The 25,017-nt window shown below is 45.3% G+C and overlaps 1 protein-coding gene across 4 annotated transcripts in view; it reads left to right on the top strand.

The window, feature by feature from the left end:
- The window catches only part of LOC119965044 (serine/threonine-protein phosphatase 2A 55 kDa regulatory subunit B beta isoform), a 756,912-nt gene that overhangs the window by 690,970 nt on the left and 40,925 nt on the right, over positions 1 to 25,017 (top strand). For all 4 annotated transcript variants that reach the window (XM_038795265.1, XM_038795266.1, XM_038795267.1 and 1 more), the window contains 2 exons: positions 12,225 to 12,402; positions 15,542 to 15,706. In XM_038795265.1, the coding sequence (XP_038651193.1) occupies positions 12,225 to 12,402; positions 15,542 to 15,706 (343 nt within the window). The remainder of the gene's footprint in view (positions 1 to 12,224; positions 12,403 to 15,541; positions 15,707 to 25,017) is intronic.

Here is a 25,017-nt window from a genome sequence, read left to right on the forward strand (position 1 = left end):
AATAAAATGGAGCCCACGCTGTCTTGCAAGAGCTGAGGGGAGTCTGTCTGACTTTCAGAAAATGAGATATTTTTAGTACAACACTAGCATTTTTTTTATGGAAGTGATAATACATGCAGGAAGATGACACCGGAATGAAATATGAATATCAGAAGTGCTTATGAAAATATTAAACACAGGAGTATATCAGTAATTTATGGGAGCTGCTTTTAAAGCTGGAATATCATTTGTTTTTGATTCCCACAGTCCCCCTTTAAACCTCATGCCTTCAGTATAAACCCCATTGTTTTGGATGAGAGTCACGGCTCATCCATAAATCAGACTGGTGCTGGTATAATCATGTCAATGATCCCTAGGAGGGACAATGACTAAATAATTCTGGGCATTGCTTGTAACCCTTCTTACTACATTTCAGCTTCCCCAAAAGGAATATACTTGAATTTATGTAATGCCTTGACAAGTTTAAAGCAGAACTAAGGACGTCACTCTTTCAGCATTGCATTGGATTGTTCAATAGCTTATTGTGTTCCAGTCTGTCGAGAGGGATTCAAAGACGCAAACTTCTGACTCAGGGGATAAGGTGAATCACGCTGCAAATACTGATACCTTTGTACCGTTACACAGCTCAAACAGTGCAATGTGACGCATCTTCAACAACCTCCTGAGCTACTGGAGCATGTATACTGGAGACTGAAACTGTGCACGTGTGGTCTCACCAAAACCCTGTACAGTTGTAGCAAATCCTTATTCCTGTATTCCAATCCCATTGCAATAAAGGCCAACATGCCATTAGCCTTCCTAATTGCTTGCTGTATCTGCATGCTAACTTTGTGTTCCTGGGACCTGTGTGAACAGCAGTGTGAGTCCTCAGCTAATCAAATTGAAGAATGAACGTAGACAGATTTACAGCAATGTTTTTTTGAAAAGGCTTAATTAAATTTCGTAACCTCCAACAATATTTTAAATTTGAAGGAATGAAATGCTACATTTGGAAAAACAGATTTTCAGTGTTTATCATGTCATTAATAATTCACATACTTGAATAGATAAGCCTTTTCTAGCATCTTTAGTGGGTACATGTATTTCAGTGTCAGTGAACACAAGGTTTTATTTCTGGAGGGTAGGAATTTAAAAATAGGGCATTGTGCTAAATCTGTATTAAAGTTTGGTTAAACCACACTTACAGTACTGCTTGCAGTTCTGGCCACCATATTCTAAAAAGGATATGCAGGTATCGGACTTGTATCTATGCTCGGGATCGGATATGAGGATTTTCCAGATTTTGGATCTTGTGGTGAAGGGCTGGAGCTGAAGGAAACTCTCACTCTTGTTTTCACTGAACTGTCTTTTACTGAGTAGTGTTCAAGTAACTTGACATGTTTACTCCTCTATGGTTGGTGTATCTGTTAGATCTCTCCTCACTGCTTACCCATTTTCCAACTGTGTTAAAATACAAAAGCATGATATTGTAATGTTTTCAGCACAGGACCCAGTTTTCGGGTTCTTCCGGATGGCACGGCCAACATTTATGCCCATTCTTAATTGCCCTTGACCCAGTTGCTAGGCCATATCGAATGGGCAATAAAGAATCAATCACATTGCTTTGGCTGCGGAGTCACTTCAAGGCCAGGTCTGGTAAGGATAGCAGATTTCTTTTCCTAAAAGGACATTTGTGAACCAGATTGATTTTTATAACATTAAAAAAAATTTTTATAGCACCCAATTATTTTTTTCCAATTAAGGAACAATTTAGTGTGCCAAATCCACATACCCGGCACATCTTTTTGGGTTGCGGGAGTGGGACCCATGCAGACATGGGGAGAATGTGCAAACTCCACATGGATAAGAACAAAGAAAAATTACAGCACAGGAACAGACCCTTCGGCCCTCCAAGCCTGCGCTGATCCAGATCCTCTATCTAAAACTGTCGCCTATTTTCTAAGGATCTGTATCCCTCTGCTCCCTGCCCATTCATATATCTGTCTAGATACATCTTAAATGACGCTATCGTGCCCGCCTCTACCACCTCCGCCGGCAATGCATTCAAGGCACCCACCACGTTCGCGTAAAGAACTTTCCACGCATATCTCCCTTAAACATTTCCCCTCTCACCTTGAACTCGTGACCCCTAGTAATTGAGTCCCCCACTCTGGGGAAAAAGCTTCTTGCTATCCGCCCTGTCTATACCTCTCATGATTTTGTAGACCTCAATGAGGTCCCCCCCTCAACCTCCGTCTTTCTAATGAAAATAATCCTAATCTACTCAACCTCTCTTCATAGCAAGCACCCTCCATACCAGGCAACATCCTGCAGAACCTCCTCTGCACCTTCTCCAAAGCATCCACATCCTTTTGGTAATGTGGCGACCAGAACTGTATGCAGTATTCCAAATGTGGCCGAACCAAAGTCCTATACAACTGTAACATGACCTGCCAACTCTTGTACTCAATACCCCTTCCGATGAAGGAAAGCATGCCGTATGCCTTCTGGACCACTCTATTGACCTGCGCAGCCACCTTCAGGGTACAATGAACCTGAACACCCAGATCTCTCTGTACATCAATTTTCCCCAGGGCTTTTTCATTTACCATATAGTTCGCTCTTGAATTGGATCTTCCAAAATGCATCACCTTGCATTTGCCCGGATTGAACTCCATCTGCCATTTCTCCGCCCAACTCTCCAATCTATCTATATTTTGCTGTATTCTCTGACAGTCCCCTTCACTATCTGCTACTCCACCAATCTTAGTATCATCTGCAAACTTGCTAATCAGATCACCTATACCTTCCTCCAGATCATTTATGTATATCACAAACAACAGTGATCCCAGCACGGATCCCTGTGGAACCCCACTGGTCACAGTTCTCTATTTTGAGAAACTCCCTTCCACTACTACTCTCTGTTTCCTGTTGCCCTGCCAGTTCTTTATCCATCTAGCTAGTACACCCAGGACCCCATGAGACTTCACTTTCTCCATCAGCCTACCATGGGGAACCCTATCAAATGCCTTACTGAAGTCTATGTATATGACATCGACAGCCCTTCCCTCATCAATCAACTTTGTCACTTCCTCAAAGAATTCTATTAAGTTAGTAAGACATGACCTTCCCTGCACAAAACCATGTTGCCTAACACTGATAAGCCCATTTTCTTCCAAATGGGAATAGATCCTATCCCTCAGTATCTTCTCCAGCAGCTTCCCTACCGCTGACGTCAGGCTCACAGGTCTATAATTACCTGGATTATCCCTGCTACCCTTCTTAAACAAGGGGACAACATTAGCAATTCTCCAGTCCTCCGGTACCTCACCCGTGTTCAAGGATGCTGCAAAGATATCTGTTAAGGCCCCAGCTATTTCCTCTCTCATTTCCCTCAGTAACCTGTGATAGATCCCATCCGGACCTGGGGACTTGTCCACCTTAATGCCTTTTAGAATACCCAACACATCCTCCCTCCTTATGCCGACTTGACTTAGAGTAATCAAACATCTATCCCTAACCTCAACATCCGTCATGTCCCTCTCCTCGGTGAATACCGATGCAAAGTATTCGTTAAGAATCTCACCCATTTTCTCTGACTCCACGCATAACTTTCCTCCTTTGTCCTTGAGTGGGCCAACCCTTTCTCAAGTTACCCTCTTGCTCCTTATATATGAATAAAAGGCTTTGGGATTTTCCTTAACCCTGTTTGCTAAAGATATTTCATGACCCCTTTTAGCCCTCTTGATTCCTCGTTTCAGATTGGTCCTACATTCTCAATATTCTTCCAAAGCTTCATCTGTTTTCAGTCACCTAGACCTTATGTATGCTTCCTTTTTCCTCTTAGCTAGTCTCACAATTTCACCTGTCGTCCATGGTTCCTTAATCTTGCCATTTCTATCTCTCATTTTTACAAGGACATGTCTGTCCTGCACTCTAATCAGCCTCTCTTTAAAAGCCTCCCACATATCAAATGTGGATTTACCTTCAAACAGCTGCTCCCAATCCACATTCCCCAGCTCCTGCCGAATTTTGGTATAGTTGGCCTTCCCCCAATTTAGCACTCTTCCTTTAGGACCACTCTCGTCTTTGTCCATGAGTATTCTAAAACTTACGAAATTGTGACCACTATTCCCAAAGTAATCCCCGACTGAAACTTCAACCACCTGGCCGGGCTCATTGATAGGGAGACAACAGCTATTGTCACTAGACTCGTAATTCAGGATAATGATCTGGTTCCCTGGGTTTAAATCCCACTACAGCAAATGGTGGAATAAATATCTGGAATGAAAAGTCAGAGGATAAGCAAGAAACGATTGTTGTAAAAACCTATGGTTCACTAATGTCGTTTAGGGAAGGAAATCTGCCAACCTTACTCAGTATGGCCTAAATGTGACTCCAGACCCACAGCAATGTGGCTAAACTTTAACTACCACTCTGAAATTTCCCCGCAAACCAGCCAGCTCATCAGGAATTAGGGATGAGTTTCAAAATCTGGCCTGGCCAACGATGCCCACATCCCATGAAAGAATACGCATTTAGTAAGACGAACTTTATATTCCAAATATATTAATTGAATTTAAATTCCACCAGCTGCCATGGTGGGATTTGAACCCTTGTCCCCTGTGCATTAGCCTGGACCTCTGGATTGTTAGTTTAGTGACAGTATCACTGTGTCACTATCTTCGCTTGAATTCGGAAGAATCTTTTTCACCCAGAGTTGTGAGAATATGGAACTCGCCACCACAGGAGTGGTCAGAGTGAATGGTATGGATGCATTTCAGGGTAGATGTTACCAATGATAGGTCTGTCCGGAACCAGGGGTCAGAGCCTGAGGATTCAGGGTAAACCATTTCGGACAAAGATAGGGAGACATTTCTTCACACAAAGAGTGGTGAGCCTGTGGAATTCATTGCCACAGGAAGTAGTTGATGCTAAAACTTTGAATATATTCAGGAGGCGGCTGGATATAGCACTTGGGGAGAATGGGAGAATTGGGCTGGTTTAGCTCACTCAGCTAAATCGCTGGCTTTTAAAGCAGACCAAGCAGGCCAGCAGCACGGTTCGATTCCCGTACCAGCCTCCCGGACAGGCGGCGGAATGTGGCGACTAGGGGCTTTTCACAGTAACTTCATTGAAGTCTACTCGTGACAATAAGCGATTTTCATCTTTTCATCAAAGGCAATGGGGAGAAAGCAGGATTAGGCTATTGAGTTGGATGATCAACCATGATCGTGATGAATGGCGGAGCAGGCTCGAAGGGCCAAAAGGCCTCCTCCTGCTCCTATCTTCTATGTATCTATGTAAAAGCATACGAGAGAGAAGGGAGTGCGTTACAATTAGACTTAAATGAGAAAAGATGGGAGGCCCCTTGTGTGTAGGATAAAGACTGGCATGGACTGGTATGGCAGTATGGCCTGTTTCTGTGTTGTAAATACTATGCAAGAAATATTTGAAATCTTCTCCAGTGCAGCAGAGCAGAAAGCTCCATGCAAGCAACAGTTCACTCAAACAAACGTTAATGTTGCATGTGCTCTGATGCACTTCATGAACTGCAATGATAGGGTTGCCGTGACAACGATTGATGGATCATTTTTGAACAGTAGATTGTGCTGTACAATCTCTTCTACTTAACAAATCCTACCTGTTTTTGAAGAATTAAAGGCCTTGTGACCCTCGCGGCTATCATCTGCTCACCACAGGAATATGGAACCCCCACCCAACCCCCGCCCCTCTCTCGAATGAGGTAATGGCTGTGCTGTCGACTTAGCAATGAATCATTCTGACCTGTAGGCTAAGTCTTCATTTCTTTTATGACTCAGTTTGAAAGGATATGAAATCCTTCCCCAACCCCAGCCTCATAAAAAAAAACCTGCAATAAAATTCCTTCAACTCAAATCCAGAATTAAATTGGGAGTGGCAGGAAATTGAAAAATCTCAACAAAAACAAAAGAAAACTCACAATGTATGAAATCAGATTAACCTCCTGGTATGCCGCTGCCACTGTTTCATAGGCCCTCCAATCGACCTTTCATCCCTTCTGTCTGTTCAAACATTTTCCACTCCAATTAGTCCTTTGTTTCCTCCTGTTTGCTGCTGAAGTGCATCAGTAAGTGCTTTGCATTGCTAGTGTGCTGCGCTAGTCAGAGCTGAAATTAAAATTGGTGCCATTAAACTGTCAGAAAATGTCATCTGCTTGTCACTGGGCTGTCTCCAGGTGTCTCAGCCCATCTAAAAGGTTTTTATTTCCTTCTTGTCCAACCTTTCTCCTCTCCTGGAAATGGTCACTTGTTCTGGGGGAGGGTGGGGGTTGCCAGCTCTACCACCCCTCCCTCCTTGTGCCTCACATATGTGGCCAATCTTCATGAGAGAAACTAAACAGGGAATAGTCCCAGCCATAGTGGAAACGTCACAGTCAAGCCCTATCTCGTCCTCAGACATTTCTTTTCAGTCGGTGATCTTATTGAGCAGTGATGAAGAATGACAATTGTTGGTGACCTTTCCCTTCCATAACTCAGTGGTTCTGAGGCACGATAGCACTACCACTGTGTCCTTGGCCAGATAAGCTGGTTCTCACTGACTGAGGATCAACTGCCAACTGTGACCCAAGTGGTAACATTCTTTGGAGAAAAGCCGGAGAAACGGAATAGCCAAGACCTCCGCCTTGGTGACAGCTTTATCCTCGGCCACCCTTGTTATCTCTGGGGCCCATATCCTCAAAGGTCATGAGGATTATTATGTCCGACACCCCTCCGCCAATCTGGGCCCTCTCCCGGCGATTGTGGGATAATGTCTCCTGCGAAGACAGAGAGGGCATCATTAGCCGCATGTGTGGTTCACACTGACGGTGGTGGATGGTGTGAAGGAAGGGGTGGGGGGGGGGGGGGGGGTGCAGGGATTGTTAAGGGGTGGCGAACGGAGGGTGGGGGTGCTGGTCGCTGGGGGTGAGAAGTTTTCTGGGTGAGCGGAGTGTCTCAACTCGCACATGCAACCCGGTGTAGATCATTGACCTTCTTCCGGCACTGGAGGCCAGTCCTCCTGATCACGCTTCCCAAGCTGACGGCTGCTGTCACTTCATCCCAGGCATCGTTGCCTCCTCTGTGGCTCACCCTCTGGGTCGCTCGGGGAAATAGGACATCTCTCCTGACCTCGACCACATCTAGTAGCCTCTCCAGGTCCGCATCTCTGAATCTTGAGGCCAGTCATTTGGGCGCCATGACTGCGAGCTGAGTGTGGTTTGCGGCGCAGGAGCTGTTTAAGTGCTTCCCGACCTTGTTAGCAGGAGGCTTTTGAGCGCAGTCCCGGTAAATGGGCTGGCGAGCCTTCATTTGAGGCGTGAAGCCCGTGGGACTTTGTTAAGTGGACAAATAACATTGTATTGAATTGCTCGCCTCGAGTCAGTTCCCGCTCGCTACCACACTTGGAAATCTTTCCGGAGAATCACGCCCTTCATGATAGCCTATTGCCCTACTAGTCTGAAAATGCCCGATCTTGTCTTAATAACATGTTCTAAAGAGCGAGCAAGAACAGAGGGACCTGAGAGCTCATGTGTGCATATCATGATGGTGGCAGGACATTTTGAAATTGGTTAGCAACGTATATGGGATCTTGGGCATCATAACTAAAGGTGTTTTGAGTCCAAAAGTTTGGAAGTTATGCTGAACCTTTAGAAAGCTCTGGTTAGGCCACAAATTGAAGGTTGCATGTTCTGAGGGTTTGGACAGCAATCCCCCTAAACAAAGTTGGCATAGGGCTCTGGGGACCCGGATTCGAATCCCACCATGGCAGATGGCAGAATTTGAATTCAATAACGATGGCGACCATGAAACCGCTGTTGAGTTTCAGCAAAACACATTTGCGGCAAGGAAGGATTTTGTGAAGGGGGGCTGTCAGTAAACACCGGAGTGTTTCATACCAGCATCAATGGGCCTCTTGGCTGCATGGAGCTCCGGCATTGAAACGCGGCCCTGCACTGACGATGCCAGTCCACGCATGCGCGCAGCGGCCATTTCCGCGCTGGCGCATGGCGGCTGTTTCCGCACCAGCGTATGCACGTGGTGGCCGCTTCTGCGCCGGGCCTGCGCAACATGGCGGAGCCACGCAGCGGCCCGGCATGGAAGAAGGTAGGCCCCCCCGGGTTGCGCATGTCCGCTGATTGGTAACCGCCGATCATGGGCCTGGCCGTCGTGGAGGCCACCAAGGTATCTGATACCCCCCGACCAGGCGTGGGCTCGGAGAATCCCAGCCGGGGTCTTATTGCATGCGGATGATCTGTTATATATTTCGGACCCGGTAGGCAGCATCGCAGGCATCACCGATCGGCGGGCCGGGGTCTCTAAAGGACGCACTCTTTTCCTCCGCCGCCCCGCAAGATCAATCCTCCATATCTTGCGGGGAGGACGGCAACCGTGCATGCGCGGGTTGGCGCCGGGCAACCTGCGCATGCGCGGGTGACGTCATTTACACGACGCCGGCCGCGTAATTTCCGCGGCACCGCTTTCATGCGGCACCAAGGCCCCTGGGGGTGGGAGAATAGGGGGCGAGGAGCGGCCTCCGATGCCAAAGTGAAACACTCCGGTTTTCACTCCGGCGTCGGCACAGTCTCCCGATGGGAGAATTTCGCCCAAGATCCCACAAACCAGCAAATTAACCAACTGCAGGTCAATCAGGTACATGACATCACAAAATCTCAAAGCACTTCTCCCAACAAATTATTTTAGGACTTGCTATAATAGGCAAAATGCCCAACACCTGCAGCAGCATCGGTGAATATCTCATCTGTGGCTTTGGTTTAGGGGGGAATGCTGTCCAAGGCGCACTCTTTTCCTCCGCCTACCCCGGTTCAGGTTGGATTGTTGACATCCATCAGAGCCAACAGACAAGTTAGCCCTGTGCTGTGGTTTGATATTTTATCCTAAACAGGCCAATGTTAGGAAATACCCCAAATAGTCAGCAAGTCAATCAGATCCCAAGATTTATCTCCTGTCACCCAGGGTGGTGCTAAGTGTTGTGGGGATAGGAATGGATTTGAGACTGGAGGAGAAGAATTTTCAAAAACACAATGAACAACTTCTCCTTGTGACCACTCTAATAATATAATGATAATAATCTTTACTGTCACAAGTAGGCTTACATTGCAATGAAGTTACTGTGAAAAGTCCCCAGTCACCACACTCCTGCACCTGTTTGGGTACACAGAGGGAGAATTCAGAATGTCCGAATTACCGAACAGCATGCCTTTCCGTGACTTGTGGGACGAAACCGGAGTACCCGGACAAAACCCACACAGACACAGGGAGAACGTGCAGACACCGCACAGACAGTGACCCAGCCGGGAATCGAACCTGGGACTCTGGCGCTGTGAAGCCATAGTGCTAACCACTGTGCTACCGTGCTGCCCTCTAATTGTGTGCCGGTAGAATCTCCTCAGATGTTGGAGTAGTGCAGTATAACTGGGTGATGCAAAAACGCATAGGTTATTTGTTAAAGGTAATTCATCTTGCTCTGGAGCGTGCACTGCCTGACAGTCATGTTAAACAGATCAGTACTTGATTCATTGTGCTAGGAGACCTTTGAAGTCGCATGACTAATTAGAGATGGGTCATTGGGTTTCATTCAATAATTTAGTAAAAACTGTCTCAGTCTTGCCAGTAGATTTCAGTGAGCTTTTGATGCCCTTCCCCGACAGAGGTGACTGCATGACTGACAGTCGGGTTTGCCTCCTCTCAGAATAAACAGCTCAACCCGTGGCACTCGGCAATATCCAACCATGCCGAATGATGCATCATTGATTTTTGTCACGCCACATTAGCCGACGTGCCTCTCACAGCTGTAGCACAGATAGAGGGCCAGCAGGTTCCATGCTCTGCTGTCACTCTAACTTGGCATGCTAACATCTACCCAGAAACTGTGGCTGGGATTTTCTGGCCTCCCCATGACAGGGTTTTCCCAGGGCGGATGTGGTGAGCCATCGACCGTAGGTGGGATCGTCTGGTCACCCACCCCGCCGCCTGCGGTCGATTTTAGTGGGACTGGAAGATCCCGCATCAGGAAGGGCTAGAAAATCCTGCCCTGTGCCTCAACACTCTCTGAGATAGGTATGTGTGCTTTCAAACACTCGATCACACACTCGTCCACCCTCACATTCTCACGTGCACACGCACTCATACTAACTCATGTATACACACACATCTATACATACACTCATACTAACTCATGTATACACACACTCATATTAACTCATGTACATATTCACTCATACTAACCCATGTATACATACACTCAAATTAACTAATTTATACACGCACTTATCCTCGCACGGAGATAATTGCATGCATGCACTCATACACAGACACATGCGCTCGCGCTCATACTCACTCTTGCAAACACAAAATGCCTCACAGGACTGAGTTAGATGGTTATGTTCTGGATCATATGAAGGGGAAACGTGAATAGACCGCAAGCTCTTAAAAGGAAATTGCTTTGAATTGAAGGTGAAAATTTCAGCTTGTTTGTTGCAGCTTTTCAAGATCTGGTATTGTTTTAAAGCAACTCTTATTCAATAATTACCACATGCTTTCTCCAGTTTTGTTTTGGATTGTTTAAAATAAAGTGAACACTGATCATTGAGAAATGTCACCATCATTCAGTGACTCACTGTCATAAAATCTCCCCCATTCCCTGCCCTTACCCCACCTTCTCTATCTTTCTCCCCATCTCTCCTGAAAGTCCTGGTTGGCACTGGGCTCTACATCCACTCATACCCGCTTCCTCCATGTTCACTGAGGTCCATGTGTGAGTCCAGAATGCAAGTGTTATCAGATTTAACAATACACAGATATTTCAGGTGAGCTCAAATCTGGCCTCAACCAAGAGCCATGCACTACTGAACTTTCCAGCAAGGATCACTGACGAATGATCAGGAACAGGTAGCACGAGATGATCTTCAGTCTTTCCTCTGCTCCAGCCCAGAGACCAAATGCAATTCTCTTCCTCCCTACCTACCAACCCCACCCTGTTCCTCTTACCCCACCATACATCAAATATGAATCCCTGCCATTTCTCTCAACCTCGTAATGCGGCAGAGAATTTAATCAGCAGAGCTGGGAGTGAGTCACTCAATAATGGTGACATGTCTCAATGAACAGTCTTCTTTGTAAATGTGATGTGGAATTTCTTAATTAAGGACAATGCCACTGATTTTGCATCCTCACAGCCTGGGCAGAAATCTATCAGAGCACAGAATTTATCCATTATCAAACCTGCCTGATTACTGTCTGATTGAAGTCAGCGGGTTGAACTTCCGGCAAGTTCTATAATAGGCAAGCAGAGCACTCCACCAGGGGTCATTTACCAGCCCTTTTTTAGTTTCTGTCTGTCACTTTGTTTCGTTACAATAGAGCAGTGGTTATGCAACTGGATTAATAACCCAGAGAACTGGACTAATCAACCAGAGACTGTGGGTTCAAATCCCAAGATGATAGTTTGAGAGTTTAAATTTAGTTTTAAAAATATAAAATTAAAACATTGCTGCCAGTAAAAGTGATCACGAAGCTGTTGAATTGTGGTAAAAGCCTAAGAAGTTCCTGAATGTTCTTTAGGGAATACCTGCTGTTCTTACCCAGTCTGACTATATGATGGCTACCATATCAGTGTGTTATCTCTCACTTTTCTCTTAAGTGTCCTAGGAACCTAATCAAGGCAACTAGAGTTGAGCAATAAATGCAGACCTTTTCAGTGACAGCCACATCCAGAGAAAGAATGATCATATTTTGTTTAATGGTTATAGAACATAGAACATACCGTGCAGAAAGAGGCCATTTGGCCCATCGAGTCTGCACCGACCCACATAAGTCCTCACTTCCACCCTATCCCTGTAACCCAATAACCCCTCCTATCCTTTTTGGACACATCAGGGCAATTTATCATGGCCAATCCACCTAACCTGCACGTCTTTGAACTGTGTGAGGAAATCGAAGCACCCGGAGGAAACCAACGCAGACACGGGGAGAACATGCAGACTCCGCAGAGACAGTGACCCAGCAGGGAATCGAACCTGGGACTCTAGCGCTGTGAAGCCACAGTGCTATCCACTTGTGCTACCGTCAAAAGACTCTATGGAAATATCACCTCCCTTAGACGGGAGACTGGTGGGAACACAATGCAGGTGTACAATATTGGTTGGCCTGATGTACTGTTAAGCTCTGCACTTTGTTTCTCAGACTGATGTGTATTCTTGTCCCTAGGTGCCAGTGCTGAGACCCATGGATCTGATGGTGGAGGCCAGTCCTCGAAGAGTGTTTGCCAATGCTCATACATATCACATCAACTCCATTTCAGTAAATAGCGACTATGAGACATACATGTCAGCTGATGACTTGAGGATAAATCTTTGGCACCTGGAGATTACCAACCGAAGCTTCAGTATCTTTCAACTGCAAATTGTTTGGCATCAATAAGCAATCTTTTTGTGTTACTGTGACTGAGATCAGTGGAAGAGAGGTGGATGGTCATGTCTAATAGAATCCTAACTTATCTTGGGGTCAGAGAGAGAGAAAATAAGGGGTCTGTTTTTGTTTAACCTATAGCATCAACAGAAATTCCAATTTCATTTCCCTTTTTCTCCCTTTCCTCCTGTGACCCGAATGGTGAGGATTGGCAGAGCCTATCCAACTGTGGAGAGTGTCAGAGAGAAAACTGATCAGTTCACAAACAAAGGGCAGAATTTAATGTCCTCCACCTTGGCAGGTTTTCTGGCCAGAGGGTGGTGGTATTTAATCATATGGGTGGGTGGGCACCGTGCCCGTCACCTACTCGCCTCTGTCCTGATTAAGTTCATTGATAAAAGGCCCATGGACGGCCTTCCCGACCCATTGCCAAATGAAGCCCTTAAGTGGGTAACTAATGCCTAATTAAGGAGCTCATCCCACTGCTATTGGTATTACACCAGAGATTGGCAGGGGATCGTCATGTGGGAGTGCAACAACCAAACTTGTGTGGGGTTGCTTACAGGCTTTCAGTGCCTGATCGAGGGATCGGCATTGGGAAGGGAGGGTTGTAGTGCATCTGAGAGACACTTCCCTGACCTTGCAACCGGTCACCTCGTCCCGCCCCCCCGCGAGCCCCCTCTCCCGTGATCTCCCTTGCATTTGGAAGGGAAATGCCTTGTCCTATCAGTGAAAGTATCCCAGGGTTGATTAAACTTACTTTTCAACTTACCTTCTCTCAGTACAGTGCCCGAAACCCATTTTGATGCGTCGCTCTTACTCTTACCCCATGTCAATCGAGTTGTGCTGGGAGACTTAATGGGCCACCCTGTCTAGATCCCGGTATTGTTCAGGGGACTCGCATGCGTCAGTGACAACCCCTGATTGATGAAGGTAATTATTGATGCTGATTCTCTGGTAACAGGTCCGTTCCATCTGACACCAGCCCTTTTGTGTCCAGTGCCTGTGAGAGGAGCAATTAAATCCTGATCAATAGTAAGTGGATTTACAGGGCCCTGTAGTTCTCGAGCTGTGACCTGATCGAACCTGGGAATAGGTTTGCCCCAAGGCTCTGCTGGCACCTCTGCTATCTTGACTGCCTTTTTAATTTGTCTCTCTCCATGAGAATGAGAAAGCCTTCTAAGGAATGAAACTACGTATGTGGTTTTGTTTGCTCCTTTAACTCGAGCAGAAAGTTAATGCACCAGGGCTGCTGTTTAAAGTGGTTACAAGCAAAGGTAATATTAGTTTGTGATGTATTCTGTGACAAAGGGTTAATACAGAACTAAGAAAATCATATTGTCATTTGGTAGTACAGAACATGAGAATTGCAGAAAAAAAGAGATATGCCGTTGAAGCCTTTTGTCTTGCACTCACCAGGACAGACCCAAGAATGCCAAATTTCAAAGGGAACAACAGTTTATACTGCCTGAGAAAAAGGGTGCTGATTGGTTGGCAAGTCAGCTCCGATGCATTGTAGTGTTCTAAGAACTATACCAATAACCAATTTAAGATTATCAATTGGGCTCGCAACATAACTCACTTACGCTTTCTCGAAGCTACAAACATTTAATTGTAGGGACTTGTCCTCTGTAGGCAAAAGGAATATGTCCAGACATTGCACATTTTTGGAACAAACAAAAGCACAGAGAACAATAGTTCCCTGGCACATTCGCCATGGTAACGTCTTGACCAATCTGCACTTCTTTACTCGTGCAATATAAATTGTTATTCCTTTTGAAATTTGGCATTCTTTCAAAAATCAGATTATACTTTTTAAGAGGCTTCAGTGGTGAAAACTGTGTTTCCCAATATCATTTCGACCACTTTGAGGTCTCAACTTCAGTTGGCTTCCTTCATATTATTACTGTCAGTTTTAAGTGTGCATTGACCTCTTGACAGAGTGGGAGAAAAGTTAATCCTGCTCATTAATAGATTCTGTTTCGCCACTTTATAGAATTTTCTGTATGCCAGTTTTAGTTTTTAATGTCTCTCTGAACCACAGATAACTTTTAGAACCTAAAGATAGTGACAGCAAATGTCTTTGATTCTGCAGTTAGATGGGGACGGTGGGAGAAGCTGAAGTGGAGCATTAACGTTAGCATGGACTGGTTCGGCCAAATTGCCTGTTTCTATGCTGTATACTTGATGTGATTCTTTATGAAGGAGTTGCAGATTAGCAGAGGCACAAGCCTTCTACCATTGATCATCTGATCAGGGTTGCAAGTCTGGCTGCACTTTTCGTGGAGGTATCATCACATGATCTCCTGCCTCCAATTAGCCCCACCATCCAGATTCCCACCTGACACATGCATCCTAGGCACTGTCTTCCCACAGCTAATGAGAAAATGAATAGACTTTTCATTAAAAATTGGACGATTCTTGGATTGTCAGTTCGTCAGCCCATTTTCAGGTATAACTAGTAAACAAAAGTGTTCAAATTGTTTTCTTGCTGAATAATTTTTTAAATAAATACCCCAATGTTTTTTCTCTTGGGGTTGTTTGAAGCAGTGTCCTGGAGATTAGTTTTATAAATCCTGGAGTGTCGACGATCCTATTCTTGACATCTAAGAGGAAGATGTCTAGATTCAGAGTCCCTTCTTTTGGCGGCTTAGTGAGTCGACCTGTGCTGCAGGTGTGATCTGACACTGCAGTTGGCGTCAGTGCCCTGGGCATTAAAGTCTTACATATATTATGCTTCAATACAGTTGAACTAACTTCTACCCCTTTGGATTCCAGCCCCCTTAAGACTCTATGATCGTTTTAAATTAATAACATAAAAGAAAGAAGAAGAATTCATATCGTGCTTTTGAAATGAAATGAAATGAAAATCGCTTATTACATCAACACATCCATTATAGTGTAGGGCAACATGGCAGCCAATTTGCACACAGCAAAGTGACGGAAGATGATGGTCATTAACTCTGAACCTATTTCCCAGTCAATTTGCGGTTTGAGTATATATAAGACACAGAAGATCTAGTATAATGTTATATATTTATATGTGGCAGTGTAGGCAGTGGGGTCGTGGACATTGTATTCGAGACTGGTTGTTTCCTTAACTCGTTGTCTTTCAGATATTGTAGATATAAAGCCGGCCAACATGGAAGAGCTGACAGAGGTGATCACGGCAGCAGAATTCCATCCGCACCAGTGTAACATGTTCGTGTACAGCAGCAGTAAAGGGACGATCCGGCTATGCGACATGCGGGCATCAGCGCTGTGTGACAAGCATTCCAAACGTAAGTGTCCACCTCAGTGTGCCATTGTGCCGCTTGCTAATGGTTTTGGTCACAGGCCCTGACCTCAACTACTATCTATCCTCAGTGGCCAATCTGAAGAATGGGTTCTGGAAGGTAGGTAGCCATCTGCCAGTCATGGGCAACTACCAAATGGAAGCCAGACATTTCCACACACAGTAAGTGCTAAGCGGCGAGACCAACATTCCATTATACTGCAAGCAGAGTGCTGATGATGCTGGAAATTGGGAAATACTGGAATCCATTATTAAGGAGGGAGTAGCAGAACATTTAGAAAATCATAATCCAAACAAGCAGAGTCAACATCTGTGAAATCGTGTTTGACAAATTTATTCAAACTCTTTGAGGATGTAACAAATAGGGTAGGTGGATAAAAGGGGAACCAATAGATCGGATGTATTTGGGTTTTCAAAAGGCATTTGATAGGGTGCCACATAAAAGCTTACCGGATACTATAAAAGCTTCTGAAGTTGGGGTGATATGTTAACATGGATAGAAGGCCGGCTAACAAGAAAAAGTGTCAGGATAAATAAGTTATTTTCAGAATAACAAACTGTAATTCATGAAACGCCACAGGGATCAGTGCTGGGCCCTCGATGATTTATGACCTATGTCAATAGATTAGAGGAATAGATAGAGTGTATGGTAGCCAGATTTGCTGATGATACAAAGATAGGGAGGAAAGCAAGTTGTGATGAGGATACACAGAATCTGCAACAGTATAGATCGGTTTAAGTGGCAAAAAAGTTGGCAGGTGGAGAATAATGCGCGAAAATGTCCACTTTGGCAGAAGGAATATTTAAATGGAGAGAGACTACAGAATGCTGCAGTACAGGGAGATCTGTGGGTCCTTGAACATGATTCACAGAATCCTAGATTTTCGCTCCTGAGGCAGATGTCGAGAAATCTCAGCACTGGGCTGGATTATATGTGCCCCCACTCGTCGGGCCGCCCCAAAGGTGCGGAATCCTCCGCACCTTCAGGGGCTAGGCCGGCGGCAGAGTGGTTTGCGCCCCGCTGGCTGGCGTGGAAGGCCTTTGGCGCCGCGCCAGCTGGGGCCGAAGGGACTCTGCCGACCGGTGCGGGTCCGCGCATGCGCGGGAACGTCAGCGGCTGCTAACGTCATCCCCACGCATGCGCAGGGGGGGAGGTTTACCTTTGCACCGGCCATCCTGAAGGCTTACACGGCCGGCGCGTACGAATAGAGTGCGAATAAGAGACCAACTCTAATTTACGCTGGCGGGACCTGCATAGAATAGGTGGGACTTCGGCCCATCGCGAACCGGAGAATCGCCGGGGTGGGGGGGGGGGGGGGGGGGTCTACCGATCGGCGCGGAGCAATTCCCAGCCCCGCCAAATCTCCAGTGCCGGAGAATTCGGCAGCTGGCGGGGGCGGGATTCACGCCACACCCCGGCGATTCTCCGACCCAGCGGGGGTCCGGAGAATCCCGCACATGAAGTGTGGTTACTTGGGATTCAGCAGGTACCCATACTACAGCGTCAGTGTTGATGGTGCACTGTTCTCTATTTAAGAGTTACCACTAAGTACTCTGAAAGAATATTTTGTGAAGATCTTGAATGTTACAATTTCCAGGCAGATCCTCCCGATCAATAAAAATACACGCAGCATCTTAGAAATCTACCCCACCCTGTCTAAACATTCCTCCTCCCACTTTATCCTCCACTTCGGTGAGATTTGTGGTATTTCCTCCATTATTCCTTTTCCAACTTTGCTGCCTCTATTTCCCCAGAAGTCTGCCAAAAGCACTGGTTCCTGATCTAATTATTTAACCTTTCCTTATTCAAAAAGCTTGGCATTGTCTGACCACCACTGCTTGAATTGCCCCCACCTCTTGAACCATGAAGGTGTGCTGTGATCAAGCCCTTGGCCCTTTAGCTTGGTTGTTTCATGTAGTTTTTTTAACCAAAGTCCACATTATATGTTCTGCCTTTTTAGCCTTGTATTGTGACAAATTTTCTGCAGTTTCTAAAGTACAATTAATAAAGCACCATAGAGTCAATTCCCAGCACACAGTGTACTTTAAATATTCCACCTGTCTTCATTGTTCTGCCTCATTTTTAATCCCCTGCCCACTGCCCCTCCCCCTCCATCTCCACAGGATTATATTGCCACAGTCTATCATTCACTGTCCATCAGTGCTTTCCATGTGAGTGTTTCATCATAATATGATTGCGATATTTGTTAAGGATCTGATAAACAATGTACATCATTCAAACCTGTCAGATGAAGGGTGTTATTATGAGATTGGATCAGAGCACTGGTGTTTCATCACTCACATCCAGCAGAGATATAAATGTATGAAAAATACACTGTTTCATAACAGTAAAGTGCTACAGGGATAAAAGTTTGGCACTTGAAGACTTTATGTGCCTTATGCAAGGCTTGGAGTATACTATATAGCCGGATATTTGAAATATGCCATGGTGAAGCGATTTTCCTGGTTTCCAAAATGCTATTTTTTAAAACTGTAATTTTGGGTAATTGGCAAAAGAACTAGTGTGTTACGATGGCCTGGAATGCAATGCCTGTAAGGGAATCGGCAATCGTTTTCAAAAGGTAATTAAATAGATACTTGAAAGGGAAAAGTTTTGAGGGTTTTGGGGAAATAGCAGGGGAGTGAGACTAATTGGACAGCTCTTTCAAAGATTTGGTACTGACACAATGAGCCAAATTGCCTCCTCCTGTGCTGTGCCACGCTGTGGTCCTATTATAACAAAACTGCAAGAGAATAAAAGTCAAATAAATCAAATCATCCAGGAAAGAGATCCAGTTTAGAACCTCAACTCAGAAGAAAACTGAAATAGCCAAATAGATCGAAGTAATGAAGTGAAAAGGGAATCAAAACAGAAAATGCTGAAAAACTCAACAGGTCAGGCCTCATCTGTGTGTGTGTGTGTGTGTGTGTGAGAGAGAGAAAGAGAGAGAGAGAGAGAGAGAAACAGAGTTAAGGTTTTCAGGTTAATGACCTGTGTAAAAAAAAACAAAAAAAATTCATGTATAACTGAGTTAGGACACTCAGTGTAAAACTGGTCCCCGCAGAATTAAAGGGAAAGAAATAAAGCTCCTCAGTGGCAGTGTAAGATTTATCAAACCTCAACATATGCAAAATGCAAGGTGCAAATAAATTGTGTGGCATAAGTCATTAAGAAAGTCAACAATAATAACCACAGGATGAGAAACTGAGCATTGGAAAATTAAAGAAGTTCAGGGATGAGATTAGATGGAAATCACAGAATAATACAATGCAGAAGAGGCCCTTCGGCCCATCGAGTCTGCGCCGAAGCATGAAAAGTACCTGGCCTGCTTCCCTAATCCCATTTGCCAGCACTTAGCCCATAGTTATGATGTGCCAAGTACTCATCCAGATACTTTTTAAAGCATATGAGGCAACCCGCCTCTACCACCCTCCCAGGCAGTGCATTCCAGACCATCACCACCCTCTGGATAAAAAGGTTTTGCCTCAAATCCCCCATAAACCTCCTGCCCCTCACCTTGAACTTGTGTCCCCTCATGACTGACCCTTCAACGAAAGGCAACAGCTGCCCCAGTCCATGCCCCTCATAATCTTGTACATTCCAATCAGGTTGCCCCTCAGTCTTCTCTGCTTCAGCGAAAACAACCCAAGCCTATCCAATCTCTCTTCATAACTTAAATGTTCCATGCCAGGCAACATCCTGGTGATTCGCTTCTGCACCCCCTCCAGTGCAATCAAGTCCTTCCTATAATGTCACGAAAAGAATTGCACACGGTTCTCCAGCTGTGGCCTCACCAAATTTCTATCCAAGTCCAACATGACCTCCCTGCTTTTGTAATCTTTGCCTCAATTCATAAAGGCAAGTGTCCCATATGCCTTTTTTACCACCCTATTAACTTGCCATTCTGCCTTCAGAGACCTATGGACAAACACGCCAAGGCCCCTTTGTTCCTCGGAACTCACCAGTGTCAGGCGGTTCATTGAATACTTCCTTGTCAAATTACCCCTTCCAAAGTGTATCACTTCACATTTTTCTGGGTTAAATTCCATCTGCCACTTTCTGCCCATTTGACAATCCCGTCTATATCTTCCTGTAGCCCAAGACACTCAACCTCACTGTTAACCACCTGGCTAATCTTTGTGTCATCCACAAACTTACTGATCCTACCTCCCACAGTAACCCATGTTGTTTATATAAATGACGAATAATTGGGAACCCAGATCTCTGTGGTATGCCACTGGACACTGGCTTCCAGTCACCAAAGTAGCCATCAGTCATTACCCTTTGTCTCCTACAGCTCAGCCAATTTTGAATCCACCTTATCAAGTTACCCTATGTCCCATGTGCATTTGCCTTCTTTAAAAGTCTCCCATTTGGACCTTGTCAAAGGCTTTATTAACATATAAATTACATCAACTGCATTACCTTCATCTACATACCTGGTCACATGCTCAAAAAATTCAATCAAATTTGTTGGGCATGACCTCCCTCTGAAGAAGCCATGCTGACTATTCTTGATCAAACATTACCTCTCCAAGTGGTGATAGATTCTCTGCTTCAGAATTTTCTCCAAATTTCCCTACCAGTGACATGAGACTCACTGATCTGAAGATCCCTGGCTTAGCTCTACAACCTTTCTTAAATGGTGGGACCACATTAGCTGTTCTCTAGTCCTCTGGCATCTTCCCCATGGCCAGAGAGGAACTAAAAATTTCTCCCTTGGTCCCTAATGGGCCCTACTCTTTCCCTGGTTATCCTTTTCCCATTGATATACTGATAGAATATCTTGGCAATTTCCCTCCTTTTCATAGAATCATACAATCACTACAATGCAGAAGAAGGCCATTCAGCCCATCGAGTCTACACCAAACCTTCAACAGACCCACCTAATCTAGGCCCAATCCCCTGCTCTGTTCCTGTAACCCCACCCAACCTTTGAACACTTAAGGGCAATTTAACATGACCAATACACCTAACCTTTACTAGCCAGAGCATTCCGATATCCCCTCTTTGCTTTCTTAAGCTCCATCCTGCACTTTCTGTACTCCACTAATGTCTCTGCTGATTTGTTCCCCTTGTATTTGCTAAAAGCTTCTCTTTTCCTTCTCATCGTATCCTGAATATCTCTGGTCATCCATGGTTCTCTGGGCTTGTTACTCTTTCCTATCACCCTAGAGGGAACATGTTAGCCTGTACCCTCCCCATTTCCTTGTTGAATGCCCTCCACTGCTCTTCTGTAGATTTCCCCACAAGTAACACTTTCTAGTACACTTTGGCCAGATCCTGTCTTATTTTACTAAAATCCGCTCTTCCCCCAATCCAGAATCTTTTTTCACCACATGTCTATTTCTTTGACCATGACAAACTAAAAAATTGTACCATTTTTTGATTGCTATCACTAAAATGCTCCCCACCAACACATCAACTACACACCGTCCCTTGTTGGACCCTCTACATATTGAGCTAAAAAGTTCCCCTGTACACATTTTAAGAACTTCATTCCATCGAAGCTCTTAACACTATTGGTGAAAAGAAAACAAAATGCTAGAACTTGCCATTTATATTGGAGGTACAGTACCGAGGTACAGTAAAAAGTATTGTTCTGTGAGCAGCTCAAACCGATCAATCCATGCATGAAAAGAAAATACATAATAGGGCAAACATAAAATACACAATGTAAATGCATAGACACAGGCATCGGGTGAAGATATGTGAAGATATCAGATCAGTCCATAAGTCCATCAGTCCATAAGAGGGTTGTTTAGGAGTCTGGTAACAGCGGGGAAGAAGCTGTTTTTGAATCTGGTAGTGCGTGTTCTCAGACTTTTGTATCTCCTGCCTGATGGAAGAAGTTGGAAGAGTGAGTAAGCCAGGTGGGAGGGGTCTTTGATTATGTGTCCGCTTTCCCAAGGCGGCAGGAGGTGTAGATAGAGTCAATGGATGGTTTGTGTGATGGGACTGGGATGTGTTCATGACTCTCTGTAGTTTCTTGCGGTCTTGGGCCGAGCAGTTGCCATACCAGGCTGTGATGCAGCCAGATAGGATGCTTTCTATGGTGCACCTGTAAAAGTTGGTCAGAGTCAATGTGGACATGCAGGATTTCCTTCGTTTCCTGAGGAAGTATATGCGCTGTTGTGCTTTCTTGGTCATAGCGTCGATGAGGGTGGACCAGGGCAGGATTTTGGTGATGTGCACACCTAGGTATTTGAAACTGTCAACCATCTCCCCTCGGCTCTGTTGATGCAGACAGGGGTGTGTACAATGCTTTGCTTCCTGAAGTCAATGATTTGATTCCTACATCAAAAATATAGCTCCTTCAACATATTCATGACATCCCAAAGTGCTCAATGCTAATTAAAGTTTAAATTACTGTTGTGGGACAGTCTTCGGAACAGGAGAGGCCTTTCAGCCTCTCAAGCATGATCTTGTCATTCAGATAGAGCATGGCTGATCTATGTCACAGACTCATTTATTCATCTTATGCCTTCATCACCTTTAGACTTGACTGTTCTAAAACACTCCTGGCTGTTCTCCCACATTTTGCCCTCCATTGTCATCCAAAGCTCTGCTGACCTGTTCTTATGAAGCAACTTGTGATGTTCCATTACATTAAAGGCGCTATATAAATAATGGTTGAAGTTCCTCCCCTCAATGGAAGGAAGTTTTGCTTTGCAGCTCTTGCAGTCCAGCAGTGTTGGGAGAGAGTATTGGCCACTGATGGAACTGCATGCAGTTCCTGAAAAGACGTATAATGGACACTGGACAAGTTGAGCCTGGAGTTTCTTGGGTGGGGAGGGATCGGAACAGGTTTTGGACACCATGCAGGGTGGCACAAAGGGTGGGGATGATATTGCGGGTGGGGTACCCCTGATGCGCACTGGGCATCCCCTGTTGGAGGTTCCTTGCCTTCCTTCCTGCCATGTCACCCAACTTTGGTGAAAAATCAGCCTTCCCACTTTGGCTTGCCTACCACTGGTCTGCATATTCTGGGATGGAGGTGGATTGAGGCCCTGAATTATCACTGAATTGGGCAGTTAAGGGCCTCAATAGGCCTAAGGGTGGGCGGCCTATTGAGTGAATGACCCCCCCCCATATTATCAGTGGTGAGGAAGGCAGTGGGCAACCCATCCAGCCTACTTTACTTGACCCCTGCCGTTATGACACAAAGGAAGCTTATGTGATCAGGAAGTCTTTTTTCAATTGCCGCTTCCCTGATATTACTGGGATGAAATGCACCACTTTGTGCTGTACTGAGCTAGATAATTCAGGAAGGGTCAGTGTCTGGACTGTGGTGAGTGTTTTGGTCTTGACTGGTAGAATAGAGAAAAAAAGAAAGACGTGCATTAATATAGCACCTCTCATGCCCTCAGGCACTTTAGTTAGTGAAGTACTTTTGACAGAGTGAGCATTGACGCCATTAAGTTGAGGCTAGGGTAGGACTTATGACAGGATTTGCAGCAAATAGAGTCAGGTTGCTCAGTAAACAGCCTACTTAACCAGAATCTTTACACATTACAGCAAATAGAACTTAGGATCAAAATTCTTCTGGGTATCAGTCGGGATTGTTTCTCCAACAAAATACAGTTAGTGGAGGACGACTGTGCAATGCGAGTTATATGCTCAGATCAATTCCAGTCACTTACAGCAAGGTGGTTTCCAGGCATGATTGGTGGAGGAATTACCCAATCAACTCTTTTCTAGCCAGGACATGTGGTGTGATTATATGCAGCCTACCTTTGAAGGATAGGCAATGCTGACCTCCTTGTTAATGACGGGTGATACAAACATGAATTTCCAATACAGTGATGGAGGGTGACATGTTCCTACGGCAGGAACAAAGAAAGTATCAGTTAGGGATCCTGCACCTGTTAGGTTTCCACGGTCCCACATCTGAATGACAGGCAAGAACAGAGCCGAGGTTGGCTTTGAAGCTCCTTGAGTTTGGATCGTCAAAACTCATTGAGACCCAAAGAAAGACCTCTCTGGAAAAGTTGCACATTGATAGCATTAAACTTTCTCAAAGATCTTTACTGGTTCCTGTACCAGAAGGTGTCTATGCAACAGCAGGTAGAAACTGGGGAGGAAAAATCAAACACATAACTAAGGCTCAAGTACTTGATAGGATGGAGGTAGAATAGATGTTTTCAGTTCCGGACACTATTAAGTGTAAGATGGTCACTAATAAATGAGTCACAAATAGTTACTCGACACGATTCAGTCATGGGTGAATCAAGTAAGAGCCCCAATTCAGGCTCTGTGCCGGGTGCCCTGCCGATCGCGAGTCATCCGACTCTCTTCACCTGCCGCGATCTGGTTCTTGCACTTGCTGGACAAGATCTACATTAGCATATTTAAATGAGCTTGCAAGACTTCGTCAGGGTGCCATTTAGTGCTGGTCCACACAAATGTAGACTAGGCATAATGGCACCTCTGGGGGTCTCGCAGGACATTGGAGATCCCCTGGTGATTGGGGACAGGGAAGTGTCGTACTCTGGTACTCCCATCTTGGCACTGCCATCCTGGCACTGCCAGGGTGTCTGGGTGGAACTGGCAGGTGCCTGATTGGCAGTGCCTGGGTGCCAGGTTGGCACTGCCAGGGGTCTAGCCCACAGGAGGCCTTGCCAATTAGATCAGCTCTCCAGTGGGAAATTTCTCCAAGTGTGGGCCTCAATGGGAAGAAACTCGTAGAAAGAAAAAAAGGCAAAGTGCCATTGAATGGCGGAGTGATTCTCGGAGCTGCAGCCACCGAGAAATACCCCGGCAAACACGCCCAAAAGTAGACTTTAAATTCTGTTCAGTGAATCTCGTCCATTAACAGAGAATTCAGGAGAAACCACTTCAACTGGGCCTGGATAGAATGTTGAACAGACTAGCAGAAGGTTGATTTACTGCATTTAGGTGAAGCTGATTATCCTCATGAGAGAATTGGTAGGGTCAGATGTAGGACAGGAGGAAGCTCATGTGAACCATAAATATCAACACAAGCCGGTTTTTAATATCAACATGGATCCTGGGCGAGATTCTTAGGGGTGAGATCTTCTGCTCCCACCGCTGTCAATGGGATTTCCCATTGAATCCACCTGACAACACTGGGAAATCCATAGTCGAGATGTGCCGTCAACGGGATTGGAAGATCCTGGTGGTGCGAAAGCCAGAAAATCTCACCCTATTTCTGTTCAGGAAGTATGTAATAGATGCTCAGAGATTGAAGATAACTCCTCAACATTGCCTCTTTTTAAAACAAGAATAATTTTACGGGATTTGGGCTTCGCTGGCTTGGCCAGCATTCGTTGCTC

Source organism: Scyliorhinus canicula, chromosome 4 (assembly GCF_902713615.1).
Source record: "Scyliorhinus canicula chromosome 4, sScyCan1.1, whole genome shotgun sequence".
Taxonomy (NCBI): Eukaryota; Metazoa; Chordata; class Chondrichthyes; order Carcharhiniformes; family Scyliorhinidae; genus Scyliorhinus; species Scyliorhinus canicula.